This window comes from Dama dama, chromosome 5, assembly GCF_033118175.1.
Source record: "Dama dama isolate Ldn47 chromosome 5, ASM3311817v1, whole genome shotgun sequence".
Taxonomy (NCBI): domain Eukaryota; kingdom Metazoa; phylum Chordata; class Mammalia; order Artiodactyla; family Cervidae; genus Dama; species Dama dama.
In genome coordinates, this window is record NC_083685.1 from 97,866,334 (window position 1) to 97,883,858 (window position 17,525).

Genomic DNA, 17,525 nt, shown 5'->3' on the forward strand with positions numbered 1-17,525 from the left:
ACTGCCTGGGTCACCTAAGGAGCTTCCTGCCAGAACACAGAGGCCATTGAGCCGCAAGACTCGCGGTCTACGGTCCCCAGCCCCCACCCTGCATCATTTCTCAGAAACCAATCTGGGGCTTAGAGGGACCTGACTCTCCTGCTGACTCCACAAGGGAATTTGGGGGCACAGGTCTTTCCGCTCTGACCCTTCAGCCTGCTCAGGCTTACAGGAGGAAGCGAGCCCATGCCCCAGCATCTTGGCCCAACTGGTCCTCACCTTCATTCTGATCTGATCTCTCTCCTCACCACACTCTGGGCATCCTGGCAGGATCCAGGTTTCTACCCACCAGTCTCTCCGGGACCAGGTGGGGAGCAAGGAGGCAGACAGGGATGAGGATGGGGCAGGAGAGACCATGCCCGGGGCCTCCTGGTCTCCTGGGGTCAAAGGCTCCAGGAATCTTCATGGCAGGAAAAGGAGACTAAAAATAATCCGGAAAGGGAGAGTCCGGAGAGAGGAACTGGGAAATGGGGGGCGGAGGGCCCGCAGGAGCAGGGAAGCTGTGATGCGGCCCAGGCACACACAGCACATATGCCCCACAGAGAAAGCACAGAACACGTACCCAACACCCCCATCTCACTCTCACCATACACTGTGTACCCCACTCTCCCACTTTGTACTGCATACGATAGATACACTTTTTTTCCCCAAATATTTATTTGGGCCAGATCAAGCTCTTAAGTTGCAGCACACAAACTCTTAGCTGAGGCACGCAGGATCTAATTTCCTGATCAGGTATCGAACAGGGGCGCCTTGTACTAGGAGTGTGGAGTGTCAGACACTGGATGGTCAGGGAAGTCCCAACAGATACGCTCCTGAAACATAGCATCCAACACCAGGTTCATATATTAATAGTACCAGAAGCAACACACACATGCCATGTCCACTCATGCTTAAACCACACACACAAACGTTCACAACACATACTACAGACACGGAACACAATTCCTCAGGTAGACACTTAGCTGCATGCCCTATTTCCCTTGCTGATCCAGTCCTCTTGTGCTCCTCCCAACTTGGGTCTCTATCCAGGTGCCCCCACTCTGGCCTCTGTCCCCTCTGGCCTGATTGTGACAGCAGAGGTCAAAAGATGGAGCGAGATGGAGGCTGGGGGGTGCGGGGGTGGGGTTTCAGAGTTCTCAGGAAATGGAATAAGGAGGAGTGAGAGATAAAGAGAGAAGACAGTGGAAATGGGGAGGGAAGAGAGGAAGTGCCCCCACCTCTACTCCTGAGCCTAAAATCTCGGCTCATTTGCCTGCAGACATTTCTGCTCAAAGGTCTCGATCTACTCACAGGAGTGTGGGGGGTGCAAGGGGCACTAAGGGTCTCTCTTTCTGCCCCCACTTCCTCAGGGGATGACTCCAGCAGTGTACCCCACTCCTTGGAAGAGCTCAGAGGAAGATGTCAGCCCAGTCTCTTCCGGAAGCAACACCCCCCACCCAGAAGCCCCCTCGGATCATCCGCCCCCGCCCCCCTTCTCGGGCCCGGGCTACCCAGTCCCCAGGGCCCCACCACAACGGCTCCTCTCCACAAGAATCTCCCCTTACCGCCAATGAGGCACCAACCCCCATGTGCACCCCCATGTTCTGGGAGCCCCCGGCCCCATCCCTCAAGCCCTCTGCCCTTCTGCCCCCGTCAGCTTCTAAAGCCAGCCTTGACTCCCAGACTTTCCCAGACTCGTCTTCCGACACCCCCAGCCCAGTGTCCCGGCGCTCCATATCCCCAGAGCCTGCTCCCCGGTCTCCAGTCCCCCCACCCAAACCCTCTGGGTCACCCCGCATGGCTCTGCCCCTGCTCCCCACGACCCAGGTCCGCGACCAGGATGGCTCTGCCTCAGCCCCAGGCACTGTGCGCAGACTGGCTGGCAAGTTTGAATGGGGGACTGAAGGCAGAGTCCAGGCTGCGGACACCCTGGAGCCAAGTCCCCCAGGGGGAGTGGATGTGAATGGGGAGAGAGAGACTCCCCAGGGCAACCTCGCTGGGTGCGGGTCCCAGGAGAACGGCACTCCAGGTAAGCCGGGCTGGGCTCAATCCAGCTCCTCTTTTTTGTTCTCAGGGCTTTATGATTTTTTTTGGAGGGGTGGGGATACACCCCAGGGGTGTAACCAGGGATTGAACCCATGCCTCCTGCATTGGAAATGCAGTCCTAACACTAAACTGCCAGGCAAGTCCCTTAGATTGGGTACTTTAAGAGGCTACTTTAAAAAAAATGGATTCCATGCTTAGAAAATCTGGTTTTAATACTTCTGGAGCTTTGAAGAGAGCGTGGAGGTGAGAGGTGCCTAGCACTGACCTCCAGTTCCTGCTGCCATGCAGGTAAAGGGGAGGGAGGAGGCCTGGGGAGGGGGCTGCCCTAAGGAGGCCCCTGTCTCCCACAGGTGCTGGGCTGGCCTGCCCTCCCTGCTGCCCCTGTGTCTGCCACGTGGGCCGGCCTGGCCTGGAGCTCCGATGGGTGCCTGTGGGGGGCTATGAGGATGGTCCCAGGGTCCCTTGCCGGGCCTCCCCACTGCGGGCCTCCCGCTCCCGCCCCAGCCCTTCAAGCCTCAGCCACCCCCCAGTCGTCCTCACATCCTACCGCTCCACTGCCGAGCGCAAACTCCTGCCACCCCTCAAGCCCCCCAAACCAACCCGGGTCAGACAGGACATCACCATCTCTGGGGAGCCCCCACAGCCTGATCTCGATCCGCCCTCTGAAGATGGAATCCAAAGAGGTACAGGGCTGGAGGGATGGACCTCGGGGATGGGAAGGGACTGGGTGGAGGTGTAGCATTCTAAACACCAACTCACTACAAACCCCAACAAGCCCTGGGCTTCTTGTTCCTCCACCAGCTGCTGCTCCGGGGCTGACAGTTGTAGTTTCTATAGTAACAGTTTTTGCTGGGCTGGGGTCGGGAGTCCTGGGCTGGTGATTCTTTACTCTGGGTTCTCTCTTAGGGGACAGTCCTGATGGTGCTCCTCAGAATGATCCTCCAGCCACCACGGAGGGCAGGTACTGAACACCTAGATACTCCTTCCTGAAAACAGACTAAACTCTCTGTGTGTGTGTGTGTGTGTGTGTGTGTGTGTGTGTGTGTGCGCGCGCGTGCGTGCTAAGTCACTTCAGCCGTGTCTGACTACTGCAAACCAGTAGCCTGCCAGGCTCCTCTGTCCATGGGATTTTCCAGGCAAGAATACTGGAGTGGGTTGCCACGCCCTCCTTCAGGGGATCTTCCCAACCCAGGGATGGAACCCGAGTCTCTTTAAGTCTCCTGCATTGGCAGGCAGTTCTTTACCACTAGTGCCACCTGGGAAGCCCAGACTAAACTTTGGGTCCACCTAAATCCCACCCCAAGCGTGGAGTGAAAAAGGGCTGCACCTCTAGGGACAAGCAGCCCCAGTTTCTAACCCCAGCTTTGTCCCTCATCAGCTAGGTGACCTCAAACATTCACTTAACCTTTCTGGGTCTCAGCCTCCTCACCTGTGAAATTGGGGTAAACATACCAAATACTTAATAAGTTGCTGGGGTCTGATACTGGTGAAGAGTCAGGCCCATACTAAGTCATTTTAGTTGCCCCACTTTGAGTCTCTATTGAAATTATTGTCCACAAATCCATGTGGCAACCGGGAACATTTCTCCTGTGTTACCTGGGCCCATCAGTTCTTTCACCACCATCATCAGAGTTAATCTGAGACCATCCATTTAATCAGCATTTACTGGAGTTCAGTCTCCTGGGTTTTCACTTTGGGTGAATGGATGTGCCGTGGTGCTGATGACCAGAACAGAGTGGGGGCAGGTGTGACAGCTGGAGTTGAGTTGCCCTGAGGTACATACAGAACATTCCAGATAGTGGTCCTTCCATGAAAGCCCTGGAGATAGAGGCTAGAAGTGTACAGTGCCCAAAGGTTGAGATAACAGGAATGGACGGGTCCCACTTAGGGCCTCACATACACAGGCACATAAAACGAGCTGGGGTTTGGCTAGGGTCCCTACATACAACCTGGACATCGATTGTGTACCCCTGCACAGTATTATGTGAATAGCTGTGTTTTGAGGAACTCCATCCCTTTCTCTTTCCACAGGGAGGAAGAGGAGCTGGAGGAGCTGAAGGAGCAGAACTGGGAGCTGCCCCTGCAGGATGGTGAGGGCTGCTGGACCCCGGGGTGCCTGCTGAGACCCAGAGTGGACCGGCTAGGGGGGGCACGGGACTTCCCTGACGCGCCGTCTGGTCTCCAGAACCGCTGTACCAGACCTACCGCGCAGCCGTGCTGTCAGAGGAGCTGTGGGGCGTCGGTGAGGACGGGGGTCCCGCTTCAGCAAACGCTGGGGAAGCTTCCACCTTCGCCCGTCCCCCGGGCCCTCGCAACACGCTGTGGCAGGAGCTTCCGGCCGTGCGAGCCAGCGGCCTCCTGGACACCCTGAGTGCCCAGGAGCGGCGGATGCAGGAGGTGGGCGTCCCTGGGCTCGGGTGCGGGAGGAGCCTGGGCCCCAGGCCGGGGCTGAGAGCTGGGCTTTCCATTCGCGTCCTGCGCATCCTCCTTAGAGCCTTTTCGAGGTGGTGACGTCGGAGGCCTCGTACCTGCGCTCCCTGCGGCTGCTGACCGACACCTTCGTGCTGAGCCAGGCGCTCCGGGATACGCTCACCCCCCGGGATCACCACACCCTCTTCTCCAACGTGCAGCGAGTCCAGGGAGTCAGTGAGCGGTCAGTGGGGTCCCCACCTTTACGCTGGGCAAGCCTGGGGTGAGGGAAAGCACGGCTTCTCAGCTCTGTCTCCAGGGCCTCCCCTCCCGGGCCGGCTCTTCCCTCCAGAAGTCGGGGGAGGGGCACCCCAGGCTCTCTGCCCCGCCTCCAGTGCGTGTTCCCCACTCCCGCAGTTTTCTGGGGAAGTTACTGTCCCGGGTGCGCGCTTCCCCCCACATCCGTGACCTGTGTGACGTGGTGCACGCGCATGCCGTGGGGCCTTTCTCCGTGTACGTGGACTATGTGCGGAACCAGCAGTACCAGGAGGAGACCTACAGCCGCCTGATGTGAGTGTAGTAGCAGGAGGGTCACCCGGGCGGGAGGAAGCCGGGGTACAAGGGCAGGGTCCAGGCCGGGGCAGGTCGCGGGTGATTAGGGCCTCCAGCCAGACGCCAGCCTGCGCCTCTCTCCCTAGGGACACGAACGTGCGCTTCTCCGCGGAGCTACGGCGGCTGCAGAGCCTTCCCAAGTGCCAGCGCCTCCCGCTGCCCTCCTTCCTGCTCCTGCCCTTTCAGCGCATCACTCGGCTCCGCATGCTGCTGCAGGTACCGCGTCGTGGCCTGGGCCCTTTTCGGCCCCACCAGCCCGGATGGGGAACTCTCCCCAGGGGCGATGATGCCCCACCATCGCCATTTCCTGCCCCACCAGGAACACAGCAAACCCCTAAGTTAGGACTCAAAATCGGGGGGCCTCTCCATCTAGGACACCCCCCATCCCCAAGCCCTACCTGGAGTTACCCAAACGTTTCAAAAAGCGGTCTGGTGCAGGAGAAGAAACGCTAGAGACCTGAGTTCTGGGCTTAGCTCTGCCCTAACTGGCTGAGCCACTCTGAGCAAGTCCTCCTCTCTCTCCAGGTCTCAGGGTGAATGTGATGAGTGGTCTTTGAGGTCTTCTCAAGCCATATTTTGACTGTATGCCTTCCCAGTGGAGATGATATCATCTTTAAGGAGGCAGAAACTCCTCCTTTGAGGGGTAAAAACATCTTAAATATTCCAATGGTTGTGGTACTCCAAAAGGCCAGAGTACCTAAATAGCTATACAGTATATCACTGGTATTAAAATCTCATTTGGGGCGGGGGGGGGACAATGTCTAAATAGGCTCCTTAGAGGGGTGATACTGAAAAAAGTGGCGAGAAACACTCTTCTACTGTAGAGAAGAAAATTCTCCCTGAACCAAGTCACCCAATGTGGGGATCTCAAGGTGAAGAGTCCTCAAATATGTTTCCAATGTCTTAATGTCTCATTCGCTTTATATAGGAGCTGCCCTGCTGGTTCGGTGGTAAGCAATCCCCCTACCAATGCAGGAGACACGGGTATAATTCCAGGGTCAGGAAGATCCCCTGGAGGAGGAAATGGCAACCCACTCCAGTATTCTTGCTGGGATAATCCCATGGACAGAGGAGCCTGGTGGGCTACAGTCCATGGGGTTGCAAAGAGTCGGACATGACTGAGCTCACAGGCACGACTTTATATATCCCCAGTGTAGACGACAACAACAGCATAATTATGATCAGGAGGATGGCTCTAATCATAATAGCTAAGCAGCTCTTGAGTGTCTTTTCTAGATGTTCTAAGTGCTACACACCCATTTAACCTTACTAATGACTGTGTGAGAATAAGAAGTATTATTGATCCCACTTTATAGATAAGGAAACTGAGGCTCAAAGAGGTTAAATAACTTGCCGCAGATCATACAGATAATATTCAATAATTGATGGAGACAAACTTCAAATCCAGGTACCTTTAACCCCATGCTATGTTGCTTCTACTAATTTTTTTTAGTTGCTCAGTCCTGTCCAACTCTGGGACACAGGCCCAAATACTGGAGTGGGAAGCCTTTCCCTTCTTCAGGGGATCTTCCCAACCCAGGGATCGAACCCAGATCTCCCACATTGCAGGCAGATTCTTCACCAGCTGAGCCATAAGGGTAGCCCAAGAATATTGGAGTACTGGAGTGGGTAGCCTTTCCCTTCTCCAGTGGATCTTCCCGACCCAGGAATTGAACCAGGGTCTCCTGCAATGCAGGCAGATTCTTTACCAACTGAGCTATCAGGAAGCCCTCTAATATAATATTAGTTGTGGTTAATAATTATAAAATAATAGCAACCTTCTTTTCAGCATTTACTATGTCTCAAAGATTATGCTAAGTACTTTATATAGATTTCCTTATTGAATTCTCACAATGCTATTGATTTGATTGGTAGGAATTATCCCCATTTTACGGATGGGGAAACTAAGAGAGGAGAGGTAATGTGAGTTGCTCAGGGTTATGCAGACAATGAGTGGCGAGGCTAGTGCCCCAGCCCTGTGAACCCTAAAATGCCAAGCCAAGTGGGGTCCTCTGAGCTGCAACCCCTCTGAATCCCAGGGCAGCAGAGCAGGGGTCCAATTACCCTTCCTCTTTGTCCCCAGAATATCCTGCGTCAGACAGAGGAGGGGTCCAGCCGCCAGGAGAATGCCCAGAAGGCCCTGGGTGCTGTCAGTAAGGTGGGAGGGGCGTGCTGGGGCTGGGGGAGGTGAGGAGGTGGGAGGGAGGGATGGGTGGATGGGGTGGGAAGGGTTGGTGATTCGGCTTCCCTTACCCAGATCATTGAGCGGTGCAGCGCCGAGGTCGGACGCATGAAGCAGACAGAGGAGCTGATCCGGCTCACGCAGAGGCTGCGCTTCCACAAAGTCAAGGTTAGCCCCCCGCCCAGGCTCCGGGCTTCCCTTTCCCCATGGTGCTGCGAGGTCAGAATCTCCTCCCTGCTTCCTCGCAGGCCCTGCCTCTGGTCTCCTGGTCCAGGCGCCTGGAGTTGCAGGGGGAACTGACAGAGTTGGGGTGCAGGAGGGGAGGCATGCTCTTTGCCTCGCGCCCCCGCTTCACCCCCCTCTGCCTGCTGCTCTTCAGTGACCTGCTGCTCATCACTCAGCCCAAGAGGTGGGTCCCAGTGAGGGAGGGAGCCCAGGCAGGGGTGGGGAGGAGGAGTCCAGCTGGACCCCTGCCCTCCCTCTGAACCTCCTCTTCCCTGGGCAGTGGGCAGCGGCTACAGGTTCTGGACTATGCCCATCGCTCCCTGGTCCAGGCCCAGCAGGTGCCAGACCCATCTGGCCCCCCTACGTTCCGCCTCTCTCTTCTCAGCAACCACCAGGGCCGCCCCACACACCGGCTACTCCAAGCTTCATCGCTGTGAGTTGTGTCTCCTTCAGAAAACACCCTGGGCAGGGTGTGTGTGTGTGTGTGTGTGTGTGTGTGTGTGTGTGTTTCCCTGGTGGCCCAGTGGTTTAAACTCCATGCTTCCACTGCAGGGGGCACAGGTTCAATCTCTGGTCAGGGAACTAAGATCCAGCAGGTGCCACCGAAAAAGAAGACACCCTGGACTCCTGACCCTTACCTGAAGGCTCCTGACCCTTACCTAATCTCTCAGAGTCCACCACCCTCCCCTCAAAGTCTTTCCTCCGAAGCCCCTGCCTAACCCGCAGCAAGATCTCCTGGGCCAAAGGTGACCCCTTCCCTATGTTCCCACCAGATCAGACATGCAGCGCTGGCTGGGCGCCTTCCCTACCCCAGGCCCCCTTCCCTGCTCTGCAGACACCATCTATGAGGACTGTGGTGAGTGTCCGCAAAAGGGGAGGAGGGAAGGAGAAGGGAGTCTTCAAGGAATATGGGGGGGGAAGCTAAAAAGAGCCTGGATCCCACTGTGATGTCACCCACCCCAACCAGACTGTTCCCAGGAACTCTGTTCAGAGCCTTCCACACCCACCAAGACAGAGGGACGAAATGTGGAGTCCAGGGCTCCCCCCAAGCACCTACACAAGAGCCCTGAAGGTAAGAGATTCTTTTATTCATTCATTCAATAAATATTTATTCAGCATTTATGAGATACCACTCACTGTTCTCAGTACCGTGTACCAGACATGCAGATATCCTTGCCCTGCTAGGCTGTACTTTCAAGTAGAAGTAAAACAATAAAGAACAAACAAGATAAATAAGGTGATAAGTGCCATGGAAAATCAAAGGTGAAGCAGAGTCAAGGTTAGGAGTCTCCCGGTTGGGTAGGGTTACACGTTTAAACAGGGAGGTCAAGGGACTTCCCTGGCAGACCGGTGGTTAAGATGCCACAATCCTAATGCAGGGGGCCTGGGTTCGATCCCTAGTCAGGGAAGTAGATCCCATATGCTGGAACTAAGAGTTCTCAAGCTGCAACTAAGACCCCCTGCAGCCAAATAAATAAACAAACAAACAATAAATAGAGAGGGTGAGGCAGATCTCACAGGCACCCTGTGAACAGTGACTTGGTAGAAGAATTTAGGCACGTGGTGTCTGGTCTAAGAGTGTCCCAGAGGGAGGCAGGAGTCAGGCCAGTGTGTTTGAGGAACATTAAGAAAGCCAGTGTGACAAGAGGGAGTGAGGAAAGGAGAGAGAAGCAGATGAGGTCATAAGGGTAACTGGGATCAGGTCATGAGGGTCCTCATAGGTTCCTGTAAAAACTCTGGCTCTCACCCTGAGTGAGATGAGCTGTCAATGAAGAGCTTTATGGGAAGGACCCCACCTCTCTTTGATGCTGCTGTCACGTCCACCTCTAATGGCCTTTTCACCGATGCTCCAAGGCTTTTCCACTAATTCCCATGCTTGCCATGACCCTTAGGCATTAGACCCCACTGGGCCTCCCTTCCCCCCCGACCTGCCCTCTAAGTGGCCCCACTTAGGCCCTTGTGTCTTCTTTTTCAGGCTGGCTGAAGGGGCTTCCTGGAGCCTTCCCAGCCCAGTTGGTGTGTGAAGTCACAGGGGAACATGAAAGGAGGAAGCACCTTCGTCAGCACCAGAGACTCCTGGAGGCTGTTGGGCCGTCTTCAGGCTCCCCCGATGCCCCCCCACCCTAATGCATGGTGGTGGTGTGGGGGAGCAGCACAAGTTAGGACAGCTGGCAGCCTGGCACAGAGAGGACAAAGCCCATCCATGCACTGGATTCGCTGTCAGTGGAAACGCTACCTCAGTGGCAACCAATAGGGACTGAGCTTCAAGACTGGGCAGCCAATGAAAACAGGGCCGTCTGAGCCCACGCAGGAGGGAGAATGAAGATGGCTTGAGTGGGTTGCCAATGGAGGCAGAGGCTTAGTGCAGAGCGGACATTTGGTGCTGAGCCTCTGGCCAGTGAGTATCCCTGCTATGCTCACAGCCAAAGAAGAGGATTCTAGGTCAATGCAGTTAAAAGAGGGCTGCATTTGAGATAAAAGTCCTAGGATCAAATAGCCAATAGCAGGAATATGTCCTGATGGTGATCTGGGCCCAAGAAACCAGTAGGAACCCTGCTTGGTGCTATAGCAATCACTGCTTGTCTTCTGAGTCTGGGAAGTATTAGATTCCATTCCTGGGGTGCCTCCTGTATCCTCTTAAGCCACTTCCTCTCTTCTAGAAGAATCCAGAGTATGTCTCAGAGAACCTGTGTGTGTGCATATGTCTGTATATGTATCAAGGAGGGTGATTTTTCTGAACATGGTGTGTGGTTTTGCCTCCTTGCCAGATGACTAAGTGCTCTATTTCTTCCCTCACCCCTCATTTTTTCCATTAGTCCCCTCAAAAAGACACTAGGTCTGAGCTCCAGAGGCAAATGTGCTGGGTGTGGCTTGGCAGCCAGAGGCCAGAGCTGGGGATGAGAGAGGCCTGGGTTCTGGGTCTCTTGAAGGCCGGAGACACCAAGCAGCCTTGCAGAGGCGTCTGAAGGACTGAAGATGGCCAGTAACTGGGGTCTGAGGCCTCCTGAAGCTTGTAGGCCCTTCTCCTTGCCAAAGCTTGGCCTCCATAATCCCTACCTGCAGATCGTCCAGCCTGAACCATAACCAGCCATCCAGCCTTAGCCTCGGGCTTCAGACTGACTCTGGGCCCCAGGTTTGGGTGAGCCTCAGCTGTGGCTCTCAGGCCAACTGAGCCTCTAGGGCTTTCTTGCCTTCATCATGATCCTTTCACAGAAACACTGGGCCAAGCAGTGGGAGAGAACAGAGAGCCAGCGTTTCTGCCTAACCCCACCCAGAGCATCTGCTTACAGATGAAAAACTGGCACGATGACAGAGAAGGTGAGGGACAGAGACAGCAGAGCAGAAAATTGTGGGCGAGTGGCATCACGCCTTTCCTTCAGCTCATGCATGGCAACTTGCCTGGGACAGAAACTGCCATGCCCTTCACAAGGGAGTGCAAGGACTCTGAGGGATTCAGAGGGAGAAAGGTACTGGCGTTTGGCTTGTCCATGACTTTGGAGATTGACCCAGCATAGTGCCTGGCATATGAGATGCCATGCCATGCTTAGTCACTTAGTCGTGTCTGACTTTTTGCAACTCACTGTAGCCCACCAGGCTCCTCTCTCCATGGGATTTTCCAGGCAAGAATACTGGAGTGGGTTGTCATTTTCTTCTCCAGGGGATCTTCCCAACCCAGGGGTCAAACCTGCGTCTCCTATGTCTCCTGCATTGCAGATGGATTCTTTACCCGCTGAGTCATCACCATCAATAAATGTTGGTAGAGCTCTGTTGAGGCTTTTTGGGGGACCACGTTTTTAAAGGAGGAGTGGTTTCTAAATGTGACTCTATTCGGGGAGCAGAGCTGGTTGAAAAGGTATCTTCTGAGAGCAGGGGTCAGCTCTGCTGGGAACTGGGGCTTGGAGAGCAGGTGCAAGGCCTGAATGTGCTGATGCTCATAGCTTCCGAGGGATCTTGGGCAGTATGGTGGTGGGAGGGTTTCAGGTGCTGGAGCAGGGAGCTGCAGGTTGGGAAAAGGACAGGTAGAGCCAGATATAGCTGGGACTTGGGCAAGTGAAGAACACAAAGGGCAATCAGTCAGCAATAAATGTCCTTACTGAGCAGCCAAGCATCTCTGTGTTTAATTCATTTCTACATCTGTTCATTGAGTGCCTTCTGCGTGCTAGACACTCTTCTAGGATCTGAGGATACAGAGATGAAAAAGACAAGGACCTTGCCCTTAAGGAGCTTACATTCTGGGGAAGTTGCTAAGTAAACAAGTTAATAACTAAGATAAGATCAGATAGAAGTGATTACTTTGAAGAAAATGCAAAAAAGGCTATGATACAGAGTAGTGTGTGTGTGTGTGTGTGTGTGTGTGTGTGTGTGTGTGTGTGTGTGTGTGGCTTTGGGGAAGAGCCTGGAGGAGAAGATGTTAAACTGAGACCCAAATAACAAGAAGGAAGCATCTGGGAAGATCTGAGCAAAGAACACCCTAGGGGTGGCAACAAAGGGACTGAAGTCCAGGAAGAGAAGGCAGTGGTCATGGGCAGGGAACTGGCCTACATGCTCACAAGTTTCCTGGGGGCTGGCGGGGTGTCACTCCACAGAAACTCCCCTCTTCCTCTGATATACTCGGAGACACACAGACACATCCAGAGGCAAAGCTGCACATGTATCCCACGTATATGTTCCCTCCCAAATCCTCAGTCCCTTCCTGAGTCCTGCCACTTAAGGAAACCTCCAGGCCTCAAGCCAGAGGTTCTGATATTGGGACAATGGAAAGATGGAGACCAGTTAAGAGTTGTTTGGGGAATTGCATTATGGCTAAGATTCGGAACTCCCAATGCAAGGGACTTTGGGTTCGATCTCTGATCAGGGAACTATACCGTACATGCCACATCTAGAGACCCCAGTGTGCTGTATGCTCATTCACTCAGTCGTGTCTGACTCTTTGCAACCCTTTGGACTTTAACCTGCTAGGCTCCTCTGTCCATGGGATTTTTTTAAACAAGAATACTGGAGTGGGTTATTGTTTCCTCCTCCAAATGCCATAACTAAGACCTGGCACAGCCAAATAAATAAACTGGGGGACATAAAGTCATGTCCAAAGAGACTGAAAAGACAGGAGGTGAGGGGACTGTCCAGTTCCTGTTATCTCAGAGGTCCTTTTCCATTTTGGGGTGACCTGAGTGTGTGTGTATATATGCACAATCCTGGAGAGGTCTGCAGTTTGCATGTCTGTTGGAGAAGACCAAGGGACAGAAAGCACAGCGATACAGCAAAGAAGCAGATGTGAGAGAATGAGGACTTCATGGGAGGAGGAATGGGGCCCAGGCAACAAAGACAGAGGAGATGGAATAGTGAGGTGGGTAGAGGTGGTCCAGGTGGTAATAAGTGACTTGGCTCTCATACATTCTCTCCCTCCCTCTCCTGAGCACCTTCTGCCAGACGTCCACCTCTCTGCCTTAGCTACGTACATTGTTCTCCTGGTGCCCATCACCCTCTCTGTTCTGTGTTGTTCCCCCCTCCCCCAACTTTTTGCCTCTCTGGATTGCCTTCTGCGGTTTCCTGTAAGAAGGCCCATGGGAGAAATCTCTCTCAGTGCTGCCCTGACTGGCATTCCAGGCATGGTGGTGGGGGGTCATAGCTACAAACGCCCAGATGGTAGAGAGGCTTACTGCCTGGCTAGGGGCATCCTGGAGCTGCCATTACCCCTTTCCTTCATATTCTGTCATCTGGGGAGATCGAAGAAACAAACATTTTCACAGGCTTAGGAAAAGCCTTCCTACTCGTTGGAAGGACTGATGCTGAAGCTGAAACTCCAGTATTTTGGTCATCTGATGTGAACAGCTGACTCATGAGAAAGTCCCTGATTCTGGGAAAGATTGAGGGCAGAGGAGAAGAGGGAGTCAGAAAATGAGATGGTTGGATGGCATCACCAAAGCAACTGACATGAACTTGGGCAAACTTCGGGAGATGGTGAGGGACAGGGACGCCTGGCATGCTGCAGTCCATGGGGTCGCAAAGAGTCGGACATGACTGAGTGAGCAAACAACAAGAAAAAGTGCATGTATATCTCAGACCTGGAGGAAGTGACTCGGGGGACAGACTGGGGAAGCCGGGCCTCTGTTGGGGGTAGTCGCTGTATGTTCTCTCTACTCACAGCTCTTCTGTGGCACCCATATTTGGGGAGTCAATGAGAATACAGGCAGGATTGGGCACTGACCTCCCTCTGCGCTGGCCCTTCTATGGGCTCTGGGTCAACATCGTTGTGGCCACTGTTTCATTATTGCAGGAGAGGTGGGCTGCAATCATGACCTTGAGAAGCAAGTGGGTGAGAGGAGCCTGCTTTTCCCCACAGCCATTCCACAGGCTGAGCTGAGGTTCTAGTAGTCACAGGTTCCAGTAGTCACCAGGGACACTTGGTGAAGGCAACATGTTGTATATTGGATGACGCCTGATAAAATCCTTTAAAAATGTGCTGAGTCTATGAGGTTGATGGGGTGCTATGTTTTTAAATTTTATTTATTTATTTATGGCTGTGCTGGGTCTTTGCTGCTATGCGGGCTTTTCTCTAGGTGTGGAGAGCTGGAGCTACTCTCTAGGGTGTGCGGGCTCAGTAGCTGTGGCGCATGGGCTTAGTTGTTCCATGGCGTGTGGGGTCTTCATGGATCTTCCTGGATCAGGGATAGAACCTGTGCCTCCTGCACGGGCAGGCGGATTCTTTACCCCTGAGCCACCAGGGAAGCCCAATGGGGTGCTATTTTTTTTGTTTTTGTTTTTTTTGGTTCTACCACTTTATTGCTACCAACCCATCTCCCTCCACCCTCGTGCACACATGCTCAGTCATGTAATCCCATGGACTTCAGCCCACCAGACTCCTCTGTCTATGGACTTTTCCAGGCAAGAATACTGGAGTGGGTTGCCGTTTCCTTCTCCAAGGTGCTATTTTTAAAATGTAATTCTTTTCACTTGAAAAAAAAAATTAAGGTGTAATTCACATGCAGCAAAATCCACCCTCTTTCCTGGTAGCTCAGCTGGTAAAGAATCCGCCTGCAAGGCAGGAGACCCTGGTTCAATTCCTGGGTCAGGAAAATTCCCTGGAGAAGGGATAGGCTATCCATTCCAGTATTCTTGGGCTTCCATGATGGCTCAGGCAGTAAAGAATCCACCTGCAATGAGGGAGACATGGGTTCAATCCCTAGGTTGGGAAGATCCTCTGGAGGAGGGCATGGCAACCCACTCCCCTGTTCTTGCCTGGAGAATCCCCATGGATAGAGGAGTCTGATGGGCTATACAGTCCATGGGGTTACAGAGTCTTGGACATGACTAAGCACACATATAGTCATGTAATCAGCACTACAATCAAGATACAAGAGTTCCATTGCTCCCTTAAGTTCACTTGTGCCCCTTTGTGCTGAACCCCTTATCCCACCCCAGCCTCTGGCAACTTCTTGTTTGTTTTCTATCCCTACAGTTTTGTCTTTTCTATAATGTCGTATAGACTTATACAATAGGTAGCCTTTCAAGTGTGGCTTCTCTCATTTAGCATAATGCTTTTTGTCCACATTGTTGTGTCAACATTTTTCTTTTTATTGCCGAATAAGAGTCCATTGCATGGATGCACAGCAATTATTTATTCATTCCCTATGTTTGGGTTGTTTCCAGTTTGGTTTTTTTTTTTTTTTTTTGGCCATGTAGTCTTGTGGGATCTTATTAATATTTCTGGGAGCAGGGATTGAACCCACATCCCCAGCGTTGGAAGCATGGAGTCTTAACCACCAGGGAAGTTCCTGTTTCCAGTTTTAAATGATTACAGATAAAGTCACAGTTAAGTATTCTTGCATAGGCCTTGTGTTTGTTTTGTTTTTTTGTTTGTGGACACGACTGAGCGACTGAACTGACTGACTGGCTGACACCATGCAGCTTGCAGGATCTCAGTTCCCTGAGGGACTTGAACCTAGGCCACAACAATGAGAGTGCCGAATCCTAACCACTAGACCGCCAGAGAACTCCTTCTCATATAGGTTTTTGGATGAATATAGATTTCATTTCACTTGGGTGCAATGGATTACTAGATCATATCTCTGCCAACAAAGGTCCGTATAGTCAAGGCTATGGTCTTCCCAGTGGTCATGTATGATTGTGAGAGCTGGAACATAAAGAAGGCAGAATGGCAAAGAATTGAAGCCTTTGAACTGAGGTGCTGGAGAAGACTCCTGAAAGTCCCTTGGACAGCAAGGAGATCAACCTGGAATATTCACTGGAAGGACTGATGCTGAAGCTGAAGCTCTAGTATTTTAGTCATCTGATTCGAAAGGACGACTCATTGGAAAAGTCCCTGATGCTGGGAAAGATCGAGGGCAGAAGGAGAAGAGGGCATCAGAGGATGAGATGACTGGACGGCATCACCAATGCAATGAGCATGAACTTGGGCAAGCTCCAGGAGATGGTGAGGGACAGGGAGGCCTGTCCCTGGGAGTCCATGGGATCGCAAAGAGTCGGACACAACTGGGGGACTGAACAACAATGACGATAACAATGGTAAGTGTTTAATTTAACTTTATTGGAAACCGGCCATCTGTTTTCCAAAGTGTCTGTACATTTTGCATTCCCACCAGCAAAGTATGAGTGCTGTGGCTGGTATCCTGCTCTGTGTCTTGGCCACTAATTGGCATCGTCAGTTTTGTTGTCTTGTTTTGCATGACGGTCTATTAGGTCTGTAGTGGTATCTCGTGGTTTTTAATCTGCCTTTCCCTGATGACTAATGATGCTGAATATCTTTTCATGTGCTTTTTGGCCATTCGTATATCTTCTTTGATGAAGTGTCTGTTCAAAACTTTGGGCCTTTTACAAAGTGAGTAGTTTGTTTTCTTATTATTGTGTTTGGAGAGTTCTTTGTATATTCTTGATATAAGTTCTTTATCAAATATATGATTTGAAAATATTTTCCCCCAGTCTGTGTCTTGTCTTTTCATTCTTCTAAACTGCATTCTTCCAGGAGCCGAAATTCTTTTTTTTGCAGTTACTTCACTTCTTGCTTTAAGCAGCCTTTTTTTCTTTCTGCTTCTGTTTAGTTGGTATATAGAAGGCAATGGAATGTCCCACAGAGGCAGAACCAAGCAAGCAGGACACACACAAGCAAGCCTGTCTGCCCATCATTTTCCCATGTGCCCAAAGCCTAAAGGTCAAAGGACATCCTGGGAGGAGAGTGGATCTAGCAACCTAGATCTTCAGGAGTCTAGTTCTTTATTCAATGTGCTATCCTTAGAATGGCAGCACAGGCACCACCTGGGGGTTTGTTCAAACTGTGGCATCTGCATTTTAACGAGATGCCCAGACCAGGAGTACACACATTAGAGTTTGAGGAACGCCACCTTCAACAGGCCCACATGAAGGAAGAATGTATATTTCATAGAGGCAAAAGGGAGGGACCTTGCAGCACGTGGATTCTGGCCTCAGAGATATCCTAGCAAGGCCAGGGGTCTGGGAGCTCATCACAGAGGAGATTCATGCTGGAGTTTGTACTGGGGTGAGCTGGCTTGGGGCAGGACTATTTCTGAGTGTCACATAGGCAGCAAAGCACATCCACGTGGACAGTCAAGGAGTGACCAATAAGCTTGTGTTCTCGAGTCCATGTTCTAAGCCTAAGTCCATGTTCTCCAGGGGCTACTGTCCTAGAAACATGGGTAAGCACCTGCCCTTACCGATGCAACAGTGGGGCTCCTTCCTTTTCAGAAATCTCCCAGTCTCGCACTCCATTCCAGCTGCCACTCTGTACTTGTGTGAGCACGTGATCATTACTAGTCGACTGCTCAGCTTCCTTTCTTTTGGGGGAAGTGATCCCTTCCTATGCCCATGTAGTTCGTGGGCTGTCAATCAAGGCATCTGAGCTAGTCAGATGCTTGGGTTTTGGAATCCTACCTAGAAATAGAGAAGGATGGAGGTTCAGGGGGATCTGGGAGACAATGGTGGGTAGAGAGACCAGTTCTTTTTTATTTTTAAAGAAATTTTAATTTTTATTTATTTATTCTATGTCTTAGGTCATGCA

The 17,525-nt window shown here is 52.2% G+C and overlaps 2 protein-coding genes across 3 annotated transcripts in view; one reads left to right on the plus strand and one right to left on the minus strand.

The window, feature by feature from the left end:
• Positions 1 to 4,395, minus strand: part of SLC25A35 (solute carrier family 25 member 35) — a 21,798-nt gene extending 17,403 nt beyond the window's left edge. Inside the window, exon 1 of the mRNA XM_061143444.1 lies at positions 4,273 to 4,395. The gene's annotated coding sequence lies outside the window, so the exon portion shown is untranslated. The remainder of the gene's footprint in view (positions 1 to 4,272) is intronic.
• The window catches only part of ARHGEF15 (Rho guanine nucleotide exchange factor 15), a 12,611-nt gene extending 1,016 nt beyond the window's left edge, over positions 1 to 11,595 (plus strand). For both annotated transcript variants that reach the window (XM_061143441.1, XM_061143442.1), the window contains exons 2-16: positions 1,392 to 2,050; positions 2,418 to 2,750; positions 2,974 to 3,028; positions 4,099 to 4,157; positions 4,253 to 4,464; positions 4,560 to 4,720; positions 4,894 to 5,046; positions 5,175 to 5,304; positions 7,172 to 7,246; positions 7,346 to 7,438; positions 7,519 to 7,679; positions 7,776 to 7,928; positions 8,269 to 8,351; positions 8,463 to 8,567; positions 9,471 to 11,595. In XM_061143441.1, the coding sequence (XP_060999424.1) occupies positions 1,441 to 2,050; positions 2,418 to 2,750; positions 2,974 to 3,028; positions 4,099 to 4,157; positions 4,253 to 4,464; positions 4,560 to 4,720; positions 4,894 to 5,046; positions 5,175 to 5,304; positions 7,172 to 7,246; positions 7,346 to 7,438; positions 7,519 to 7,679; positions 7,776 to 7,928; positions 8,269 to 8,351; positions 8,463 to 8,567; positions 9,471 to 9,622 (2,535 nt within the window). In that variant the 5' untranslated portion in view covers positions 1,392 to 1,440 and the 3' untranslated portion in view covers positions 9,623 to 11,595. The remainder of the gene's footprint in view (positions 1 to 1,391; positions 2,051 to 2,417; positions 2,751 to 2,973; positions 3,029 to 4,098; positions 4,158 to 4,252; positions 4,465 to 4,559; positions 4,721 to 4,893; positions 5,047 to 5,174; positions 5,305 to 7,171; positions 7,247 to 7,345; positions 7,439 to 7,518; positions 7,680 to 7,775; positions 7,929 to 8,268; positions 8,352 to 8,462; positions 8,568 to 9,470) is intronic.
• The last annotated feature ends 5,930 nt before the right edge of the window (positions 11,596 to 17,525 follow it).